This window comes from Heterodontus francisci, chromosome 10, assembly GCF_036365525.1.
Source record: "Heterodontus francisci isolate sHetFra1 chromosome 10, sHetFra1.hap1, whole genome shotgun sequence".
Taxonomy (NCBI): Eukaryota; Metazoa; Chordata; class Chondrichthyes; order Heterodontiformes; family Heterodontidae; genus Heterodontus; species Heterodontus francisci.
In genome coordinates, this window is record NC_090380.1 from 52,985,226 (window position 1) to 53,008,770 (window position 23,545).

At 44.6% G+C, this 23,545-nt stretch overlaps 1 protein-coding gene across 2 annotated transcripts in view; it reads left to right on the forward strand.

Moving 5' to 3' along the window:
* Positions 1-23,545, forward strand: part of LOC137374446 (choline-phosphate cytidylyltransferase B) — a 116,845-nt gene that overhangs the window by 31,875 nt on the left and 61,425 nt on the right. The window contains exon 1 of one of the 2 annotated variants that reach the window (XM_068040571.1): positions 6,822-7,170. The exons of the other annotated variant lie outside the window; for it this stretch is intronic. Within the exon in view, the coding sequence (XP_067896672.1) occupies positions 7,054-7,170 (117 nt within the window). The 5' untranslated portion in view covers positions 6,822-7,053. Of the gene's footprint in view, positions 1-6,821; positions 7,171-23,545 lie in introns of those variants that run through there. 2 annotated transcript variants of the gene reach the window in all.

A 23,545-nucleotide genomic window follows, 5' to 3' on the forward strand; every position in this document is an offset into this window, starting at 1 on the left:
TTAATGCCGCTTGTTTTGCATGTGCGCTTAGCTTGATATTGATTCTGAAGCCCATTGTTTCACTGAATTGTAGAATCAGCACACTGTGGGCACAGTCTTACATGCAACCTCTCCTTGTAGACAATAAACACATAGTCTACTTCAACTCTGCCCACAGACTAAGTGTGATCCTATTTGTACAAATACATTACTGTTGCCCAGCTTAGTCAGCCAATTTCAATCTGTTACAAAATTATTCAGTTTGCAAATGTTGACCTATTTTATTTATTTTATTTTATTTAGAGATACAGCACTGATTTGTCAATTTCTTTTCACAATTTGCTAATTTGATCTGAAATATTGCCATTTTGAATTTTATATGAAATATATCAGTGGTGTGCGATCTCATTTTTCACAAATTTGATAAAATACACATTTTCAGAAACTTACCATCTGCAAGTGGGTGATTGGGCAGCAAACTGTGTGCAAACCAACACATCAGGCAGTTTATTCTGTCATTGAATTTAACAAAAACCTTCAGCAAAATCTCCATTTATTAGTTTCCAGATTTAGCAGTCAGCATCATTGCATCAATGGGCCATGAGGCCACAGGGAAATTGTTGGAGAAAGTCTGAATGATTGCCATGAGATGTCAGGGTAATGGCTCAGCTATTCAATATCATTGAATATAAAAACAGAAAATGCTGGAAACACACAGCAGGACCGGCAACATCTGTGGGGCGAGAAACAGAGTTAACATTTCAGGTCTTTTCAAGTCAATGATAATTCAGTATCTTCTTCTTTGGCCTCCTTATCTCGAGAGACAATGGGTAAGCGCCTGGAGGTGGTCAGTGATTTGTGAAGCAGCGCCTGGAGTGGCTATAAAGGCCAATTCTAGAGTGACAGGCTGCTGTCACTACAGGTGGCACTACAGGTGCTGCAGAGAAATTTGTTTGTCGGTGCTGTTACACAGTTGGCTCTCCCCTTGCGCCTCTGTCTTTTTTCCTGCCAACTACTAAGTCTCTTCGACTCGCCACACTTTAGCCCCACCTTTATGGCTGCCCGCCAGCTCTGGCGGATGCTGGCAACTGACTCCCACGACTTGTGATCAATGTCACAGGATTTCATGTCGCGTTTGCAGACGTCTTTAAAGCAGAGACATGGACGGCCGGTGGGTCTGATACCAGTGGTGAGCTCGCTGTACAATATGTCTTTGGGGATCCTGCCATCTTCCATGCGGCTCACATGGCCAAGCCATCTCAAGCGCCGCTGACTCAGTAGTGTGTATAAGCTGGGGATGTTGGCCACCTCGAGGACTTCTGTGTTGGAGATACGGTCCTGCCACCTGATGCCAAATATTCTCCGAAGGCAGCGAAGATGGAATGAATTGAGATGTCGCTCTTGGCTGACATACGTTGTCCAGGCCTCGCTGCCATAGAGCAAGGTACTGAGGACACAGGCCTGATACACTCGGACTTTTGTGTTCCGTGTCAGTGCACCATTTTCGCACACTCTCTTGGCCAGTCTGGACTCAGTATCTCAGTATAACTCAGTATAACTCAGTATCACCAAGTACTTATTCAATGTGTTAGTTGCAGAGTAGTGTTGCCTGGCATTACACAAGTGGCATTGTGCAGGTTCAATCCCTTATACTGTTGAATTGCTGATCTCAATCTTGCTGCTCTGGGAAGATGTGGAGCAGAGGTCAAGCACCTTCCCATGGGACGAAAGGAAAAATCAAAAACAGCCATTCTGGGCAACTATTGTGCATTTCTATTGGTCAACAGGATGTAATCCTGTTTGAAGTTGTATCAAAAGCTACTGCAAAGAATAACACAAATAAAAACAGACAGGTCACTCAGCTGCAACCTGGCATTGAATCAGGACATGGTGAAGGCACATTGGGTGGCACAGTGGCGCAGTCGTTAGCACCGCAGCCTCACAGCTCCAGGGACCCGGGTTCGATTCTGGGTACTGCCTGTGCGGAGTTTGCAAGTTCTCCCTGTGACCGCGTGGGTTTTCGCAGGGTGCTCCGGTTTCCTCCCACAGCCAAAGACTTGCAGGTGATAGGTAAATTGGCTGTTGTAAATTGCCCCTAGTGTAGGTAGGTGGTAGGGAATATGGGATTACTGTAGGGTTAGTATAAATGGGTGGTTGTTGGTCGGCACAGACTCGGTGGGCCGAAGGGCCTGTTTCAGTGCTGTATCTCTAAATAAATAAACATTCAGTCCAGGCAACACTGAAAAGTTCCCTTCACTAAAATGGTGCCAGAGCTGGGAGAGTTGTCCCACAAACTAGTCAAGTACCAGCTTGGCATAGTCATACTCAGAGAATCATACTTAGCAGTCAACATCCCAGACTCCACCATTACCACCCTTGGTTATATCATGTCCCACCACAGGACATGCCCAACAGAGACGGGGCATCACTGATATGCAATTCGGTGAGAGTGATTCTCAACATTGAATTTGAACCCTCCTGCTGATTATCACCTACCACCCTCCCCCAGCTGATGAAACAATACTCCTTTGTGTTAAGATCCCCTTGGAGGAAGCACTGAGGGTAGAAAGGGCACAGAATTTTCTCTGAGTCAGGGACTTTAATGTTCATCATCAAGAGTAGTCTGGTAGTACCACTACTGACTGAGCTGGTTGAGTTCTAAAAGACAAAGTTGCAGGACAGGGGGTTGCAGTGAATAGTGAAAGAAAAAAATGGGTGGGAACAACCTACATGATCGTGTCTTCACATATCTACCTGTCGCAGATGCATCTGTCCATGACAGTATTAGTAGGAGTGACCACCACACAATCCTTGTGGAGACCAATTTCCATCTTCACACTAAGAACACTCTCCATTGTGACATGTGGCACTACTACCATGCTGAGTAGAATAGATTAAGATCAGATCTCGTAGTTCAAAACTGAGCATCCATGAGGTGTTGTGGGCCATCAGCAGTTACAAAATTGTATTCTACCACAATCTGTAACCTCATGACCAAGCATATCCCTCACTCTACAATTACCATCGAGGCAGATGACCAGCCTGGACAATTGTCAACTAATGGGAATAGGAGGGTCCAAGAGTGAGCATCACCATTTTCAATGATGGCGGATGCCAGCATGTGAGTGCGAAAGACAAGACTAAAGCATTTGCAAACATCTTCAGCCAAAAGCGCCAAGTGGATAACCCTTATCTGCCTCCTCCTCCTGAAGTCCCCATCATCACTGATTCCAGTCTTCAACTAATTTAATTCACTCCATGTGACATCAACAAATGGCTACATTCATTGATACATACATTGATACAGAAGAGGCTATGGGCCCCCACTGAAGTGCTGAAGGCCAATGTCTGTAACTAGTCATTCCCCTAGTCAAGCTGTTCCATTACAGAGTAACAACCAGCAATGCATAATATTGCCCAGTTACGTCCTGTCCAGAAAAAGCAGGACAAATCCAATCAGGCCACTTGCCATCCTATCAGTTTACTCCAAATCATCAGTAACATGATGAAAGAAGTCATCAATAGTGCTATCAAGTGGCACATGCTCACCAATAACCAGCTTACTGATGCTCAATTTGGGTTCCTTCAGGATCATTCGGCTCCTTAGATCATTACAGCCTTGGGCCAGACATAGACACAGAGCTTGAATTCCAGAGGTGACTGCTCTTGGCATCAACATGGCATTTGATCGAGTATGGCACCAATGAGCTCGCATAAAATTTTGTCAATGGGGACTGGGGTGGGGGGGGGAAGTCTCCAATGGCTCAGATCATATCCAGTACAAGGGAAGATAGTTGTGGTTGTTGGAAACCAATTATCTCAGTGCCAGGACATCACCGCAGGAGTTCCTCAGAGCAGTGTTCTAGACCCAACCATAGAAACATAGAAAATAGAAGCAGGAGTAGGCCATTCGGCCCTTCGAGCCTGCTCCACCATTCATTATGATCATGGCTGATCATCCAACTCAGTAACCTGTTCCTACTTTCTCCCCATATCCTTTGATCCCTTTCACCCCAAAAGCTATATCTAACACCTTCTTGAAAACATACAATGTTTTGGCCTCAACTGCTTTCTGTGGTAGCGAATTCCACAGGCTCACCACTCTCTGGGTGAAGTAATTTCTCCTCATCTCAGTCCTGAAAGGTTTACCCCGTAATCCTTAGACTATGACCCCTGGTTCTGGATTCCCCCACCATTGGGAACATCCTTCCTGCATATATCCTGTCAAGTCCTGCTAGAATTTTATAAGTTTCTATGAGATCCCCTCTCACTCTTCTGAACTCCAGCAAATATAATCCTAACCGACTCAATCTCTCCTCATACGTCAGACCCGCCATCCCAGGAATCAGTCTGGTAAACCTTCGCTGCACTCCTTCTATAGCAAGAACATCCTTCCTCAGATAAGGAGACCAAAACTGCACACAATATTCCAGGTGTGGCCTCACCAAGGCCCTGTATAATTGCAGCAAGACATCCCTGCTCCTGTACTCGAATCCTCACGCTATGAAGGCCAACATACCATTTGCCTTTTTTAACCACCTGTTGCACCTGCATGCTTACCTTCAGTGACTGGTGTACAAGAACACCCAGGTCTCGTTGCATATTCCCCTCTCTCAGTTTATAGCCGTTCAGATAATAATCTGCCTTCCTGTTTTTGCAACCAAAGTGGATAACCTCAGATTTATTTACATTATACTGCATCTGCCATGCATTTGCCCACTCATTTAACTTGTCCAAATCACCCTGAAGCCTCTCTGCATCCTCCTCACAACTCACCCTCCCTCCCAGTTTTGTGTCATCTGCAAATTTGGAGATATTACATTTAGTTCCCTCATCTAAATCATTAATATATATGGTGAATAACTGGGGTCCTAGCACCGATCCCTGCTAGTCACTGCCTGCCATTTGGAAAAAGACCCATTTATTCCTACTCTTTGTTTCCTGTCTGCCAACCAATTTTCTATCCATCGCAATACACTACCCCCAATCCCATATGCTTTAATCTTACATGCTAATCTCTAATGTGGGACTTCGTCGAAAACCTTCTGAAGGTCCAAATAAACCACATCCACTGGCTCCCCCTCATCAACTCTATCAGTTACATCCTTGAAGAATTCTAGTAGATTTGTCAAGTATGACTTCCCTTTCATAAATCCAAGCTGACTCTGTCCGATTCTACCACTGTTCTCCAAGTGCTCTGCTATAAAATCTTTTATAATGAACTCTAGAATTTTCCCCACTACCGACGTCAAGCTGACTGGTCTATAATTCCCTGTTTTCTCTCTACCTCCCTTTTTAAATAGTGGGGTTACATTAGCTACCCTCCAAACTGCAGGAACTGTTCCAGAGTCTACAGAATCTTGGAAGATGACCACCAACGCATCCACTATTTCTCGGGCCACTTCCTTAAGTACTCTGGGATATAGATTATCAGGCCCTGGGGATTTATTAGCCTTCAATCCCATCAATTTCCCCAACACCATTTCTCTACTAATACTGATTTCCTTCAGTTCCTCCCTCTCACTAAACCCTGTGTTCCTCAACATTTCTGGCATGATATTTGTGTCCTCCTTTATAAAGACAGAACCAAAGTATGCATTTAGTTGCTTCAGATGCTTCATCAATGACCTTTCCTTCATCATAAGGTCAGGTGTAGGGCTATTTCCTAATGATTGTACAGTGTTCTGCTCCATTCGTAATTCCTCAGATAATGAAGCAGGCCATTCCCATATGCAGCAGGGCCTGATAAGTGCCAAGTGACATTTGCTTCACACAAGTGCCTGGCAATGACCATCTCCAAGAAGAGAGAGCCTAAACACCTCATCTTGGCATTCAACGGCATTTCCATCACCACATCCACTATCAATATGCTGGGGCTCACCATTGACCAGAAACTGGACCAACTACTCAAATGTCATGGCTAATAAACTAGGTCAGAGGCTATGTATTCTGTGGTGAGTGGCTCATTTCCTAACTCCCCAAATCCTCCCCGATTTCTGCAAGGCACAAGTCAGGACTGTAATAGAATATCCTCTCTTTTCCTGAATGGCTGCAGCTACAATAAAACTCAAAAAGCTCAAAATCATCCAGGACAAAGCAGGAATAGGTGCATGGGTAGGCTATCACCTCCAGTTTTCCTCCAAGTGGTTCACCATCCTGACTAGGACATATATCGCCATTCCTTCACTGTCACTGGGTCAAAATCTTGGAATTCCATAACTAACTAAATTGAAAGGTCACCTTCACCACACTGACTGCACGGTTCAAGAAGTAGGGCGACCACCAAATTCTCCAACTACTCGGGAAAGGCAATAAATGAGGCCTTGCCAGCAATGCCCACATACCGAGAATGATTAAATATTTAATATCTACAGTAAACTGGGCAAAATGAATAACATTAAATGTATTACAACTATGTATGTATCAAAGAGTAAAGTAAATGAGAAAAATATCTTATACAGCAGTGCACAGAGTAAGTTTATTTTATGTAGTACAAACAGCTAATATTTGCATATAACAGTGTCAGTGTGATCTGCAGCTACGACCACTATTAAAGATACTAACATTGTTTAAGCACAGTACATCCACTGTAGTATCCCTCAATAATAGTGACACTAAACTGGTTATCAGGCTTAGTTCTCTACACTTTGCCTGCTGATTTCAATTTTCAGATCTGGGTAAATAATTATGGGAAATCGAGAAGGCTGTTTCCGAGCAATTGTGTTTTGACTCCCCCCCCCATCTTCCTCTCCTCTTGGCTCAGGCTGAAGTCGTCACTATCTCTAACACAGCACAAGAATTATGTGCCTTATTTTACTCTCATCTCAGTCGTGGAAACAGCCAACCAGTGCACATTATGTAAATGAATGTGCTTAGTGAGGTAGTAACAAACCTACTGAATGGTTGTTATAGCGACAACTGAAGGCCCTGCCTTTTAGCTTTTATGAGACAGTAATGTTCACATTTCCCTGGTGGTGTGAGAACTCAAATTGAAATAGCATATGGAAAGAGAATTGACAGGCAATAAAGTCATCGGTGCAGCTAGGTTGTGGAGACAGCAGCTTTTCCTCGGTCATGCCAGTTCTTAAATTTGATGCTGAGTCACTAGAAGGTATCCCAAAATCCTCCTGTTATAAGCTTCCATCAAAGACTATGGAGGAAATAGAACACACCTGCCCTCAGCCTTGTACGGTGAGTCAAAGAATGGATATCTGTGATGTATATATATATAAAATAGTTAAGTACCGAGATGGCATACAGTATTATCAAGGAAAAAGGAACAACAACAGCATGATCCTCTAAGGGATTTGAAAACAATAGCTCAGCTTGCTGTGCCCCTTATTGTTTGTTAACTGTGGCCAGTAAATTAGACAGCTTCATTGTTTTTATGCCAAACTGTTCTGGGAGACAGCATTCACAGCCACTCCTACATCAAGGTATGGCTGGGAAATAAAAGCATGACCTACAAGGGGATGCTTAGAGATTTAAAAATCCAAATGTTTGCAATATAATGAAGTGCATCTTTACTCACTTCAGTAATTGATTCTCCTTTGCAGGTAAATTGCACTGGATATAAATACATATTTTATGTTAAGTTTATGGTGTAATGTATAACAAATATACAATAGTTCAATATTACCTCATATCTCAAATTCTCCTGCAAAATTGAAACTGTGTCATATTGTTATCATTGATTAAAAACGCTGTCATCAGATTGAATATGTAAATAAAAATAAACTGCAAGTGTTCAGTGATTTATGCAAGTTGAGACTTTTGGGAAGACAACAGAACATGCAGAGAATTAGTAACTTGCAACATAAAGTAGCAGTCATAGGAAATGGCAGAATTCATCTTCTTTAGCTTCTGCATGTTACTGTAAGCTTTGAAAACTAAACAAGGTTGTGGGAGTTAACTAAAGCAAGAAAAAAAGTAACTGTTGATCAAGAGTAATAAGCTGATGTGATCAAGTCATCTGGTAACTGCAACCAATTGATTACAACTCATAGGCCACAAAATTCAATAACCCTCAAAAACGATGCATGAACTTAAGCAAGGAGTTAGGAGGGCTAAAAGGGGTCATGAAAAGTCATTGGCAAACAGGATTAAGGAAAATCCCAAGGCTTTTTATCCGTATGTAAAGAGCAAGAGGGTAACCAGGGAAAGGGTTGGCCCACTCAAGGACAGAGATGGGAATCTATGTGTGGAGCCAGAGGAAATGGGCGAGGTGTAAAATGAGTACTTTGCATCAGTATTCATCAAAGAGAAGGACTTGGTGGATGATGAGCCTAGGGAAGGGAGTGCAGATAGTCTCAGTCATCTCATTATCTAAAAGGAGGAGGTGTTGGGTGTCTTGCAAAGCATTAAGGTAGATAAGTCCCCAGGGCCTGATGGAATCTACCCGAGAATACTGAGGGAGGCAAGGGAAGAAATTGCTGGGGCCTTGACAGAAATCTTTGCATCCTCATTGGCCACAAGTAAGGTCCCAGAGGACTGGAGAATAGCCAATGTTGTTCCTTTGTTTAAGAAGGGTAGCAAGGATAATCCAGGAAATTATAGGCCGGTGAGCCTTACATCAGTGGTAGGGAAATTATTGGAGAGGATTCTTCGGGACAGGATTTACTCCCATTTGCAAACAAACTTATTAGCGAGAGACAGCATGGTTTTGTAAAGGGGAGGTCGTGTCTTATTAATTTGATTGAGTTTTTTGAGGAAGTGACGAAGATGATTGATGAAGGAAGGGCAGTGGATGTTGTCTATATGGACTTCAGTAAAGCCTTTGACAAGGTCCCTCATGGCAGATTGGTACAAAAGGTGAAGTCACACGGGATCAGAGGTGAGCTGGCAAGATGGATACAGAACTGGTTCAGTCATAGAAGACAGAGGGTATCAGTGGAAGGGTGTTTTTCTGAATGGAGGGATGCGACTAGTGGTGTTCTGCAGGGATCAGTGCTGGGACCTTTGCTGTTTGTAGTATATATAAATGATTTGGAGGAAAATGTAGCTGGTCTGATTAGTAAGTTTGCGGACGACACAAAGGTTGGTGGAGTTGCAGATAATAATGAGGATTGCCAGAGGATACAGCAGGATATAGATCGGTTGGAGACTGGGCAGAGAAATGGCAGATGGAGTTTAATCTGGACAAATGTGAGGTAATGCATTTTGGAAGGACTAATGCAGGTGGAAGGTATACAGTAAATGGCAGAACCCTTAGGAGTATTGACAGGCAGAGAGATCTGGGCGTACAGGTCCACAGGTCACTGAAAGTGGCAACGCAGGTGGATAAGATAGTCAAGAAGGCATACGGCATGCTTGCCTTCATCGGTCGGGGATAGAGTATAAAAATTGGCAAGTCATGTTGCAGCTGTACAGAACCTTAGTTAGGCCACACTTAGAATATTGCGTGCAATTCTGGTCGTCACACTACCAGAAGGATATGGAGGCTTTGGAGAGGGTACAGAAGAGGTTTACCAGGATGTTGCCTGATCTGGAGGGCATTAGCTATGAGGAGAGGTTGGATAAACTCGGATTGTTTTCACTGGAACGACGGAGGTGGAGGGGCGACATGATAGAGGTTTACAAAGTAATGAGCGGCATGGACAGAGTGGATAGTCAGAAGCTTTTTCCCAGGGTGGAAGAGTCAGTTACTAGGGGACATAGGTTTAAGGTGCGAGGGGCAAAGTTTAGAGGGGATGTGCGAGGCAAGTTCTTTACACAGAGGGTGGTGAGTGCCTGGAACGTGCTGCCGAGGGAGATGGTGGAAGCAGATACAATAGCAACATTTAAGAGGCATCTTGACAAATACATGAATAGGAAGGGAATAGAGGGATATGGTCCCCGGAAGTGCAGAAGGTTTTAGTTTAGGCAGGCATCAAGATTGGCGCAGGCTTGGAGGGCCGAATGGCCTGTTCCTGTGCTGTACTGTTCTTTGTTCTTTGTTCTTTGATTAACCCGCACCCGTTGCTTCCAATGCAGGCAGAATGCAATCTTTGTGCTTCCTTACTTACTTAAATGATTGTAGTGTGCACCCAGTGCTAAGAGTGTCATTGAGTGGTTGCGCACCTGAGCAGGGGGTGCAACTTTTGAGAGGCTAATACGAGTTAAAGCTAGCTTGCACTGCTTAAAGGGAGGTGCATTGAGGCTAGAGCAGATGCTGGAAGGCATTCTACAACGATTCTGACCTGGAAAAGACACAAGAATGGCACAACATGGCAGAGAGCAGGCTCCAAGATTTTGCGAAACTGCACGGGAGGCCTTGGTGCAGGAAGTGGAGCACAGGAGAGGTGTTATCTACCCACAAGTGGAGTCAGAAGGCCCTCAAAACAAACTTGGCGAAGGCAGTGGCACCAGATAGCAGTGGCAGTCAATGCCAGGAATCTAGCCCTAAGGACCTAGATGCAGGGCTGCAAAACATTTAACAACCATGCATGTGTGGTCAAGGTTGGTGAATGTATCTTCAAATGCCATATCCCACTGTCATTCAGGCCCCCACCTGCCAAGAATGAGGCAAATTAGTTTTGTCATATGAACATTGATTTTGAACTGTTGCTGGAGCGAGGAAATGACTTGTTGATCAGATTAACCGTGGCTACAAAAAATATTTGCATACTAACAGACGGTGTTTGTGTAGACAAAGGACCATTCCCTGACACATTCAACCCACAGTGGATGTTGATCACCGGATAGTGAGGGAGTGGGGAAGTGCCTTGCAGGCCTGCTGGGGTGATGCAATCCACAGGGGCCAGGACTGGTTGGACCAGCTGGTCACATGACTAACTGGCTGTTCCAGAGTTTGTTTGAACTAGCCACAGAGAGTTTGAACTGAAAAAAGACTCTTTCTTCCTGGACTGAGAAGATCTCTCTCCTGTCTGCTCCCATCTCTTTCTCAAAGCCTCTGAATCCACAGAAGATACATGAACCCCAAGGGAGAAAAGTCTCCTACAGCGAACATAGTTTAAGAAGAATACTGGGCCCTAACGAAAAACAAGATCTACTCTACAGTGAGCTCGAAGAACCGTAACAACAAATCTTCAGATATTGCCTCAAACTTTTCCACTTTATTTTCCTTCTGCTCTTTTCTGTCTCTATTTGCATGGGTGTATCACCGTGAGTGAGTGCGCCGTGTATCCGTAGGCATCAACCGAATTAGAGTTTAAGTTTAATAAATTTCAACTTTTCTTCTTTAAACCTAAGAAAACCCGTTTGTGCTTGTTTCTTTGCTTTATAATTGGAAAGCGGTGAACAAGGATTCACCAAGGGGGAACTAAGAACACAGCATGTTTAAAATTAAACCCTGTTACGGTAAGACCAGGTGAAGGCTGAGAGGGAATCCTAGATCCCTTTCTCATCTGGTCGTAACTCCCACCAAACGCACTACTGGCCTGACATGCTGCTTGATGCACCATACCCCCATCAGAGACCTATCAACAATCTCTATCAATCACGACTCATTCATAACATTCCTAGCTTCACCTCACCCTCAGAGACTTCACACTGCTGCAAGCCTCACACTCACATCTTGCAGCTTGCACACCCTGCCAGTTATTCAACCAGTCACATCACCCAAACATATTGCACCATATTCACTGACACACTTCCCTCTCTCTTGCAGGATAAGGTGGCTCACAACCAAAGGCAACAGGATCTAACTGGCAAGGGCACAGTTGCATGTCCTTATCCTGATGGAGGAGATGGTGGTCAACATCATTGGAGAAACCATGACTGAGGCTGTGGCCAGGGGCAGAAACCACTGAAGATGACAGCATCCTCATGTCCCACTTCCCCCTCATCCAACAATCTCTTCTGATTTACATGCATCACCCAGATGGTGGAAGCATGTACCTCTTGCTTTTCCCTTGCTCGCTTCACCTCAACCCTAGCCTTGTACCTCTCTCCTTTCGTAGAATAATAGCCTCATAGAAAGTTTACGGCACAGAAAGAGGCCACTTGGCCCAACGTGTCAGCGCCAGCCGAGAAACAAGCCACCCAGCTTCATCCCACCTACCAGCGTTTGGTCCATAGTCATGCAGGTTATGGCACTTGGGTAGGCAGGTACCCAAGAAGGTAACAGGCCAGGCGTTTTGGAAAAACAAAGAGGCAATGATGAAGAAGAAACGCAGTCACTTTCTCTCATACTCCCAGCCACCGGCTCAGATACTAACAGAGAGCATACTTTAGAGGATAGCTTAGAGGTGGGATTTGCACGTGGTGAGACACTGGGCATGAGTGGCCTGCAGCCAGGGCAAGGAGAAAAGACAGCGCAGGAGCCAGCTCACTGGAGGGCAAGGTCACACACAGGTTCTGCTCCAAAAGACTAGGATGAGGGCGTCACTGGGGTCGCATCCAGAAGAAGGCTGATGTGTATGCGCAATGAAATGCTTGGTGCCGCCAGAAAGCCGGTTGTCACTGTCAACGAAAATGGAAGAGTCTGGCAACAACTTGGCACAGGATTTGCGCAGAGCTTGGAGCCCATCCTTTCCAGCATGAAAGTGGTGGCCAACTCAATGAGAACACTTGTGGACCCAACCATGATACAGCATCTGATGGCTGATGTCTCAGTTTCCATTGCAGCATAAGCAGAAGTCACATAATGTCTCAGTGCTGCAGTAAAAGCTCAGACTGAAGACATGCAAGGTCAAACTACTTCCATCATAACTGTGGATACCAGTGTTTAAAGTGCCTTGCAGGGTATCACAGAGGTCCAGCAATTTGTTCTCCAACAGATTACAAGGATCGCTGAGGCTCCACCCCAGGGAGCGGCAGTAGCCCTGTGGAACATGAACCTGCTGTCCACCCTCAGAATAACAGCATTCATCCTCCAACTACTGCCATCGCTCCACTGCCCTTGCTGTTGCCTGCCAGCCAGCCCACACTGATGTCACCCATGCTGGGGTGGTGCAGTCTGAAGCCAGGCCTTCTAGGCCGAGAACTGCTCAAGGTCATCCTGTAAGGCCATCTGCAGTCTCCTGCACTGAAATTCAGCGGGCTTCCACCAGCCATGCTGCAGCTACTGAAGTGACACTGCATAGGAGGACAAGGACAGGCAAAGGCACACAGAAGACGGGCACTAAGGGAATGCACAAGGGTGATTAGTTGACATTTGTATGCAATATGGCATGGTTTGATTTATAAAATTGGTTTGGAATGTTTTATTGTGCATTTATTTTTGCATTGTGGCCAAGCGGATGCAGTGATGGTCAGTAACAGACGGAGGTAAAGTGTAGGACAGTTGGTGAATGGGGAATTAGGGTTCTGTATACAGGTATTACTGTTGGATGCGTTGATCATGGATAGCACTGCCAGAAATGAGCTGTGTTCTTTGCCTCCTTCTTTCCTCCTCTTCCTTCTCTTCCCCACCCTCTTCCACCTTGTCCTTTTCCTCTTCCTCATCCTTTTCCTCTTCCTCATCCTCCTCAACTGGTCATCATATTGTTGGTGACAGGGACTGCAACCTCATGATGTGAGGTTTGCAGCATACAGCAGACCAACATGAATCTTGACACCCACTTTGCTGAGTACTGCAGGGCTCCTCCTGAGTAGTCCAGGCAGCAGAACGGTTGTTTAAGCATCCAATGGTCTTCTTGATCACATTTCGTGTGGCAGTGTGGATTTCATTATATGCATGCTGCCCAGTGTGCATGGGATGCGCAGCAAAAAGCATGAGCCATGTCTTCAAAGGATAGCCCTTGTCGCCCAGTAGCCACCCTCTGGCTTGTCATGGTGGCTTAAATACAGATGGTACAGTGGACTGGTGCAGAATGAAGGTGTCATGAATGCTGCCAGGATACTGGGCATTGACTTGCATGATACATGCACTACCTGGACATTGAGAGAGTGGAATCCCTTTTAGTTGGGGTACATCTCAGAGTTGACTTGCAATGTCCGCAAAGTGACGTGAGTGCAGACAATGGTACCCTGCACCATAGAGAAGCCTGGAATCCTTGCAAAGCAGCGTTCTCAATTTGCCTGTTTCTCTCTGGCACAAGAGAATGAAATGTCTTCAGGTCTCTTGGAATACAGAGCTTCAGTGACCTCACTTATGCAACAGTGGATGGCAAACTGGAGTATGTTGGAGATGTTGCCAGCTCTAGCCTGAAAGTAGCCAGATGCATAAAAGTTCATGCTCAAGGTCACCCTCACAGCCACATACTCACCCAGCTGTGAGGCTGCAGTTGTGGCGGCAGCTGGTGGCAAATTTCATTGAGGACATCCTTAGGGAAGCAGAGACATCTGACCTCACTGAGGTTTGGGTAGGAAAATTGCTCCTGAAAGGTCTGATGAAAGGTCATCAGCTGAAACATTAACTCTGTTTCTCTCTCCCCAGATATTGCCAAACATGCTGAGCATTTCCAGCATTTTCTGTTTATATTACAGACTTCCAACATCCACAGTATTTTGCTTTTGTATTGTTCGTTGAATATCCAGGGTGGATATGGCCACCTGCTGAGAGCCCTTCTCCCACCCCCCCACACCCCATTCTTCCATCTTGCAGCAGCTTGTCTCATTCTTTGTTGCCTCTGCTCATTCTCCCTGTCATGCTGTAGTCCAAGGAGAATGCCTACTATTGCACCATGTATAGAAGCAAGTGCTTTGTGCAGAGTCCTTGAAGTTAGAACAAAGTCCTTCAACACATGCCACATCACTCCCTGTAGCAACTTTAAACAACTCTGGAAACCACTGACCACTTCTACAATTGCAGTAAGTGCCAGTAGAAATCAATCATCAACTAATCTGAAAGTAGTTGATGATCTCTTTAAATAGTGCTGGTAGGAGATCCTTCCTGCTGCTGAACAGCTGCATAAAGCTAAGAGAGGGTGTTAGCTGGAGCATTGAGCACTAAAATAACAGTGCTGGCATCAAATCAGTGTTACACATACCCAGCACAGGGGCTAACGCCCTCACCAAAAAGGTGTCTGCTGTGGCCAGCACCATTTTGGAGGCTAAACAGCTTATAGTGCCAAAGAAACCAAGTGCTACAGAGCCAAATTTCACAGCCAGAATGTTTACCCGAAAAATGCCTGTTTGAAATCAGTTGGTATTTTGATCAGGTTCCTAATGTTACTTTAGTTATTGTATTGACGTTGTAAAAAAGAAACATTGGGCTGAATTTTCCTAACCTTGTGGAGGCAGCTTTGGAGGCAGGGGGAGAACATAAGAACATAAGAACTAGGAGCAGGAGTAGGCAATTCAGACCTTCGAGCCTGCTCTGCCATTCAATATGATCATCACTGATCTCATCTCAGCCTCAACTCCACTTTCCTGCCTGTTCTCCATAACCCGTCAAACCTTTACTAATTAAAAATCTGTCTATCACCTCCTTAAATTTACCCAATGTCCACCGCATTCTGGGGTAGTGAATTCCACAGAGTCACGATCCTTTGAGAGAAGTAATTTCTCCTCATCTCTGTTTTAAATCTGCTACCCCTTATCCTGAAACTATGACCTCTCGTTCTCAATTGCCCCACCAGAGGAAACATCTTCTCTACATTTACTTTGTCTATCCCCTTCATCATCTTATATACCTCAATTAGATCTCCTCTCTTCTTCTAAACTCTAGAGAGTAAAGAACTAAACTGCTCAATCTCTCTTCATAAGACAAACCCCTCATCTCAGGAATCAATCTAGTGAACCTCCTCTGAACTGCCTCCAATGCAACTACATCCCTCTTCAAGTGAGGCAACCAAAACTGTATGCAATACTCCAGGCGCGGTCACACTAACGCCTTGTACAGTTGCAGCAACACTTCCCTACTTTTATATTCTATTCCTTTCGCAATAAATGCCAAAATTCCATTTGCCTTCCTTATTACCTGCTGCACCTGCAGACTAGTTTACTGCAATTCATGCACGAGGACACCCAGATCCCTTTGCACCAAAGCACTCTGAAGTTTCTCTCCATTTAGATAATAATTTGCCTTTCTTTCTTCCGACCAAAATGGATAACCTCACACTTATCCATGTTAAAGTTCATCTGCCAAATCTTGGCTGATTCACCTAACCTATCCATATCCATTTGTAAATTTCTTATTTCTTTATTGCAGCTAACTATCCCACCTATTTTAGTGTCATCTGCAAATTTGGCTATAGTACCTTCTATCCCTGCATCCAAGTCATTTATATAGATTGTAAATAGTTGGGGCTCGAGGACCGAACCCTGTTGCACCCCACTAGTTATATCTTGCCAACCAGAAAAGGACCCATTTATCCCACCTCTCTGTTTTCTGTTAGTTAGCCAATCCTCTATCCAAGCTAATAAATTGCCCCTAACCCCATGTGATTTTACCTTTTGTGCAGCACCTTATCAAATGCCTTCTGTAAGTCCAGATATACTACATCTACAGGATCCCCATTACCCACTTTACTTGTTACAGCTTTGAAGAACTCTAACAAATTAGTCAAACATGATTTACCCTTCATAAAACCATGCTGACTCTGATGGATTGCGTTTTGACTTTCTAAATGTCCTGTTATTACTTCCTTAATAATGGATTCTAACAATTTCCCAATGACAGATGTTAAATTAACTGGTCTATAGTTTCCTACTTTCTGCCTACCTCTCTTTTTGAATAAGGGTGTTATATTAGCATTTTTCCAATCCATTGGAACCTTCCCCGCATCCAGGGAATTTTGGAATATTATAACCGATGAATCCACTATCTCCGCTGCCACTTCCTTTAATACTGATTTAGTGTCTCCGCCATTTCTGTGTTCCCCACTAATAACTCCCCAGTCACATCCTCCAAGGGACCAACATTCACTTTAGCTACTCTCTTCCCTTTTATATACTTATAGAAGCTTTTGCTATCCGTTTTTATATTTTGCACTAGTTTTCTTTCATAATTTACCTTTGCTCTTTTTAATACTTTTTTAGTAACCCTTTGTTGATCTTTAAAAGTTTCCCAATCTTCCAGCCTGCCAGTGGCCTTTACCATATGGTATGCCTTAGTTTTTGTCTTTATGTTATCCTTAACTTCCTTGCTTAGCCATGGATGTTTTGTCCCCCTCTTATAATCTTTCTTCCTCTCTGGAATATATTTTAGTTGGGAGGAATTGAATATCTTCTTAAAAGTCTGCCACTCTTCATCAACTGTCCTAACTTCTAGTCTTCCTGCCCAGTCCAGTAGGGCCAAATTTTTCCTCATGCCTATATAATTACCTTTAACACCCAAACGCTAGTGTGGGACTTCAGTTTCTCACCCTCAAACTGAATTTGAAATTCTAGCATGCGATGATCACTCTTCCCTAGAGGATCCTTAACTATGAGATCATTAATTAATCCCACCTCATTATATAATTCCAAATCTAGAATAGCCTGCTCCCTGGTTGGTTCCACAACATATTGTTCCAAAAAACAATCTCTAATACATTCAATTAACTCTCCCTTGAGGCTACCCTTGCCAATTTGATTAATCCAGTCTATATGTATATTCAAATCACCCATGATTATTGCCATACCTTTCTTACATGCCCCCAGTATTTCCTGGTTTATACTGTGCCCCACTGTGGAACTACTGTTTGGGGACCTATAGATTACTCCCACCAGGGACTTCTTTCCCTCGCTATTTCTTATTTCTACCCAGACTGATTCTACGTCTTGATCTCCAATGCCTATATCAGTTCTCACTACAGCACTGATCTCTTCCTTTACTAACAAAGCTACACCACCTCCTTTTCCTTCCTGCCTATCCTTCCGAAATACAGAGTACCCTTGGATATTCAATTCCCAAACCTGGTTTCCCTGCAACCACGTCTCAGTAATCACCACTAAATCATACCCTTTCATCTCTATTTGCGCTGTTAACTCATTAACAGCAAGGACTTGTGTCAGACCAGCTCTGCGACATGGTCCCACCTTTTTTTTTAGAACATTACAGCGCAGTACAGGCCCTTCGGCCCTCGATGTTGCGCCGACCTGTGAAACCATCTGACCTACACTATTCCATTTTCATCCATATGTCTATCCAATGACCACTTAAATGCCCTTAAAGTTGGCGAATCTACTACTGCTGCAGGCAGGGCATTCCACGCCCTTACTACTCTCTGAGTAAAGAAACTACCTCTCACATCTGTCCTATATCTATCACCCCTCAACTTGAAGCTATGTCCCCTCGTGTTTGCCATCACCATCCGAGGAAAAAGACGCTCACTATCCACCCTATCTAACCCTCTGATTATCTTATATGCCTCTATTAAGTCACCTCTCCTCCTCCTTCTCTCCAACGAAAACAACCTCAAGTCCCTCAGCCTTTCCTCGTAAGACCTTCCCTCCATACCAGGCAACATCCTAGTAAATCTCCTCTGCACCCTTTCCATAGCTTCCACATCCTTCCGATAATGCGGTGACCAGAACTGCACGCAATACTCCAGGTGCGGTCTCACCAGAGTTTTGTACAGCTGCAGCATGACCTCGTGGCTCCGAAACTCGATCCCCCTACTAATAAAAGCTAACACACCATATGCCTTCTTAACAGCCCTATTAACCTGGGTAGCAACTTTCAGGGATTTATGTACCTGGACACCAAGATCTCTCTGTTCATCTACACTACCAAGAATCTTCCCATTAGCCCAGTACTCTGCATTCCTGTTACTCCTTCCAAAGTGAATCACCTCACACTTTTCCGCATTAAACTCCATTTGCCATCTCTCAGCCCAGCTCTGCAGCCTATCTATGTCCCTCTGTACCCTACAACATCCTTCGGCACTATCCACAACTCCACCGACCTTAGTGTCATCTGAAAATTTACTAAACACCCTTCTACACCCTCTTCCAGGTCATTTATAAAAATGACAAACAGCAGTGGCCCCAAAACAGATCCTTGCGGTACACCACTAGTAACTAAACTCCAGGATGAACATTTGCCATCAACCACCACCCTCTGTCTTCTTTCAGCTAGCCAATTTCTGGTCCAAAGCTCTAAATCACCTTCAACCCCATACTTCCGTATTTTCTGCAATAGCCTACCATGGGGAACCTTATCAAACGCCTTACTGAAATCCATATACACCACATCCACTGCTTTACCCTCATCCACCTGTTTGGTCACCTTCTCGAAAAACTCATTAAGGTTTGTGAGGCACGACCTACCCGTCACAAAACCGTGCTGACTATCTCTAATGAACTTATTCTTTTCAAGATGATTATAAATCCTGTCTCTTATAACCTTTTCCAACATTTTACCCACAACCGAAGTAAGGCTCACAGGTCTATAATTACCAGGGCTGTCTCTACTCCCCTTCTTGAACAAGGGGACAACATTTGCTATCCTCCAGTCTTCCGGCACTATTCCTGTCGACAATGACGACATAAAGATCGAGGACAAAGGTTCTGCAATCTCCTCCCTAGCTTCCCAGAGAATCCTAGGATAAATCCCATCTGGCCCAGGGGACTTACCTATTTTCACACTTTCCAAAATTGATAACACCTCCTCCTTGTGAACCTCAATCCCATCTAGCCTAGTAGCCTGAATCTCAGTATTCTCAACAACATTTTCTTTCTCTACTGTAAATACTGACGCAAAATATTCATTTAACACTTCCCCTATCTCCTCTGATTCCACACACAACTTCCCACTACTATCCTTGATTGGCCCTAATCTAACTCTAGTCATTCTTTTATTCGTGATATACCTATAGAAAGCCTTAGGGTTTTCCCTGATCCTATCCGCCAATGACTTCTCGTGTCCTCTCCTTGCTCTTCTTAGCTCTCCCTTTAGATCCTTCCTGGCTAGCTTGTAGCTCTCAAGCGCCCTAACTGAGCCTTCACGTCTCATCCTAACATAAGCCTTCTTCTTCCTCTTGACAAGCGCTTCAACTTCTTGAGTAAACCACGGCTCCCTCGCTCGACAACTTCCTCCCTGCCTCACAGGTACATACTTATCAAGGACACACAGTAGCTGCTCCTTGAATAAGCTCCACATTTCGATTGTTCCCATCCCCTGCAGTTTCCTTCCCCATCCTACGCATCCTAAATCTTGCCTAATCGCATCATAATTTCCTTTCCCCCAGCTATAATTCTTGCCCTGCGGTATATACCTGTCCCTGCCCATCGCTAAGGTAAACCTAACCGAATTGTGATCACTATCACCAAAGTGCTCACCTACATCTAAATCTAACACCTGGCCGGGTTCATTTCCCAGTACCAAATCCAATGTGGCATCACCCCTGGTTGGCCTGTCTACATACTGTGTCAGAAAACCCTCCTGCACACACTGGACAAAAACTGACCCATCTAAAGTACTCGAACTATAGTATTTCCAGTCGATATTTGGAAAGTTAAAGTCCCCCATAACAACTACCCTGTTACTCTCGCCCCTGTCGAGAATCATTTTCGCTATCCTTTCCTCTACATCTCTGGAACTATTCGGAGGTCTATAAAAGACTCCCAACAGGGTAACCTCACCTCTCCTGTTTCTAACCTCGGCCCATACTACCTCAGTAGACGAGTCCTCAAACGTCCTTTCTGTCGCTGTAATACTCTCCTTGATTAACAATGCCACACCCCCCCCTCTTTTACCATCTTCTCTGTTCTTACTGAAACATCTAAATCCCGGAATCTGCAACATCCATTCCTGCCCCTGCTCTACCCATGTCTCCGAAATGGCCACTACATCGAGATCCCAGGTACCAACCCATGCTGCAAGCTCACCCACCTTATTCCGGATGCTCCTGGCGTTGAAGTAGACACACTTTATACCAGGTTCTTGCTTGCCAGTGCCCTCTTGCGTCCTTGTAACCATATCCCTGACCTCACTACTCTCAACATCCTGTACACTGGCACTACAATTTAGGTTCCCATTCCCCTGCTGAATTAGTTTAAACCCCCCCAGAAGAGCACTTGCAAATCTCCCCCCCAGGATATTGGTACCCCTCTGGTTCAGGTGAAGACCATCCTGTTTGTAGAGGTCCCACCTACCCCAGAAAGAGCCCCAATTATCCAGGAAACCAAAACCCTCCCTCCTGCACCATCCCTGCAGCCACGTGTTCAACTCCTCTCTCTCCCTATTCCTCGCTTCGCTATCACGTGGCACGGGCAACAACCCAGAGATAACAACTCTGTTTGTTCTCGCTCTAAGCTTCCACCCTAGCTCCCTGAATTTCTGTCTTAAATCCCCATCTCTCTTCCTACCTATGTCGTTGGTGCCTATGTGGACCACGACTTGGGGCTGCTCCCCCTCCCCCTTAAGGATCCCAAAAACACGATCCGAGACATCACGAACCCTGGCACCTGGGAGGCAACATACCAACCGTGAGTCTCTCTCGTTCCCACAGAACCTCCTATCTGTTCCCCTAACTATGGAGTCCCCAATGACTAATATTCTGCCCCTCTTCCCCCTTCCCTTCTGAGCAACAGGGACAGACTCCGTGCCAGATACCTGTACCCCATTGCTTACCCCTGGTAAGTCGTCCCCCGCAACAGTATCCAAAACGGTCTACCTGTTGTTGAGGGAAACGGCCACAGGGGATCCCTGCACTGCCTGCTGGTTCCCTCTCCTTCCCCTGACGGTAACCCATCTACCTACTTCTTTTACCTGAGGTGTGACTACCTCCCCATAACTCCTCTCAATAACCTCCTCCGCCTCCCGAATGATCCGACCACACAAATATATACTTTTTACTTACCCAGCAGTCCCCTGGTCCTCCGAAAACAAAAGGGAATTCACTTTTAAACTTCCACTGAAATTGACTTCACAGCTGTAAGTCCGCTCCCACACCTCCGTTACTATCAAAGCTGCAGTCACCGAAACTAAAAGAAAGAGATTTTAAACCACACAAATATATACTTTTTACTTACCCAGCAGTCCCCGGTCCTCCGAAAACAAAAGGGAATTCACTTTTAAACTTCCACTGAAATTGACTTCACAGCTGTAAGTCCGCTCCCGCACCTCCGTTACTATCAAAGCTGCAGTCACCGAAACTGTGCTTTTCCTGGAAGCTGTTTCCCAGCAGCGACGGCTATCAGTGGTGGGTAGCCAATTAGGGGAGATGGTGGCATTTGTGGTAATATCACTGAACTAGTAATCCTGAGACCCAGGCTAATGCCCTGGGGTCATGGGTTCAAATCCCACCATGGCAACTGGGGGAATTTAAATTCAATTAATTAATTTATTACGAACAGGTGAGAAAGAGGTCTAGGGTTCACTTTCTGCCTTCACCTGGTCTTACTGTAACAGGGTTTAATTTTAAACACACCGTGTGTTTAGCTCCCCCTTGGCGAATCCTTGTTCACCGCTTTCCAATTATAAGGCAAAGTAACTAGCACAGACAGGCTTTCTTAGGTTTAAAGAAGAAAAGTTGAAATTTTTAAAATTTAAACTTAAAATCTAATTCGGTTAACAGCTACGGATACACGAAACGCCCATGCTGTCATGCATATGCGATAGACACATGCAAATAGAGACAGAAAAAAGCAGAAGAAAAATAAAGTGGAAAAGTTTGAGGCAATATCTGAAGAGTTTTTGTTACAGTTCTTTGAGCTCACTGTAGAGTCCTTCCTTGATTGTCGGTAGATCTTGCTTTTTTTGGGACCCAGTATTCTTTTTAAACCTTGTTCACTTTCCTCTCTTGGTGTTCATGTGTCTACAGTGGATTCAGAGTCTTGTGAGAAACAGATGGGCACAGACAGGAGAGATCTTCTCAGTCCAGGAGCAAACAGATACTCTCCGTTCAAACTGTTTGTCCAATTCAGAAAAACCTAGGTTGCCAAGCAGGTTAGTCTTGTGACTAACTGGTCTGACCACGTCTTGGATTGTATCATCTTAGCAGTCTCTGGAATACTCCTCTTACACACAATACCTGGTGATCAAGGTCCATTGTGGGTCGAATGTGTCAGGGAATGGTCCTTTGTCCTTCCAATCACCATCTGTTAATATGCAAATGACTTTTCCAGCCACGGCTGATCTGTTTAACCAGTCCTTTCTTCACTCCAGTAACAGTTAAAAATCAATGTTCATGACAAAATTAATGTACCTCATTCTTGGCAGGTGGGGCCTAGCCTGAGACCTCCACACCCAGCCGAATGAAATGCAATTTGAGAAAAGGCACATTTCATTAAAAGGGTCGAGAGAAAATATAAGATACAGAAAGAAATCACGCATTTCTCTCATATATGCACAGATCCTAAAAATTATTAGAACTACACCCCCTCCCCTTTTTGACAACCCAGTAAACATGTGGTTCTTTTTTGAGGAAGTTTCTCTTCCATTTACCCATTTCCATGGTTGCCTAGGGTCTTTGTTCCTGCTGAGGTAATTTTTTGGCTTTGGGGGAATGGGTGGTTCTCTTTGGTTCTGACTGTGAGGGAGGATTCTTTGCTAATCTCCCCTTTGTCCCATAGGACAATCCTGCCTGCAGCTATTTGTGAGAATGGTGATTAAAAACCTTTACCTATCCATAGTGCAAATTAAAAAGTGCAAAGAACATCTTAAAACTATGTACAGCAGCTCGAATGTCGTTATTTCAGTCCAGTTTCTAATCCATAAATCTACTGCAATCCTCTGTGGAATTTTGACTGGATGAGGCATCACCCTCATGGTTTCTCTGCCCCCTAGAGGTCCTTCTTTGTCTCTGCATGT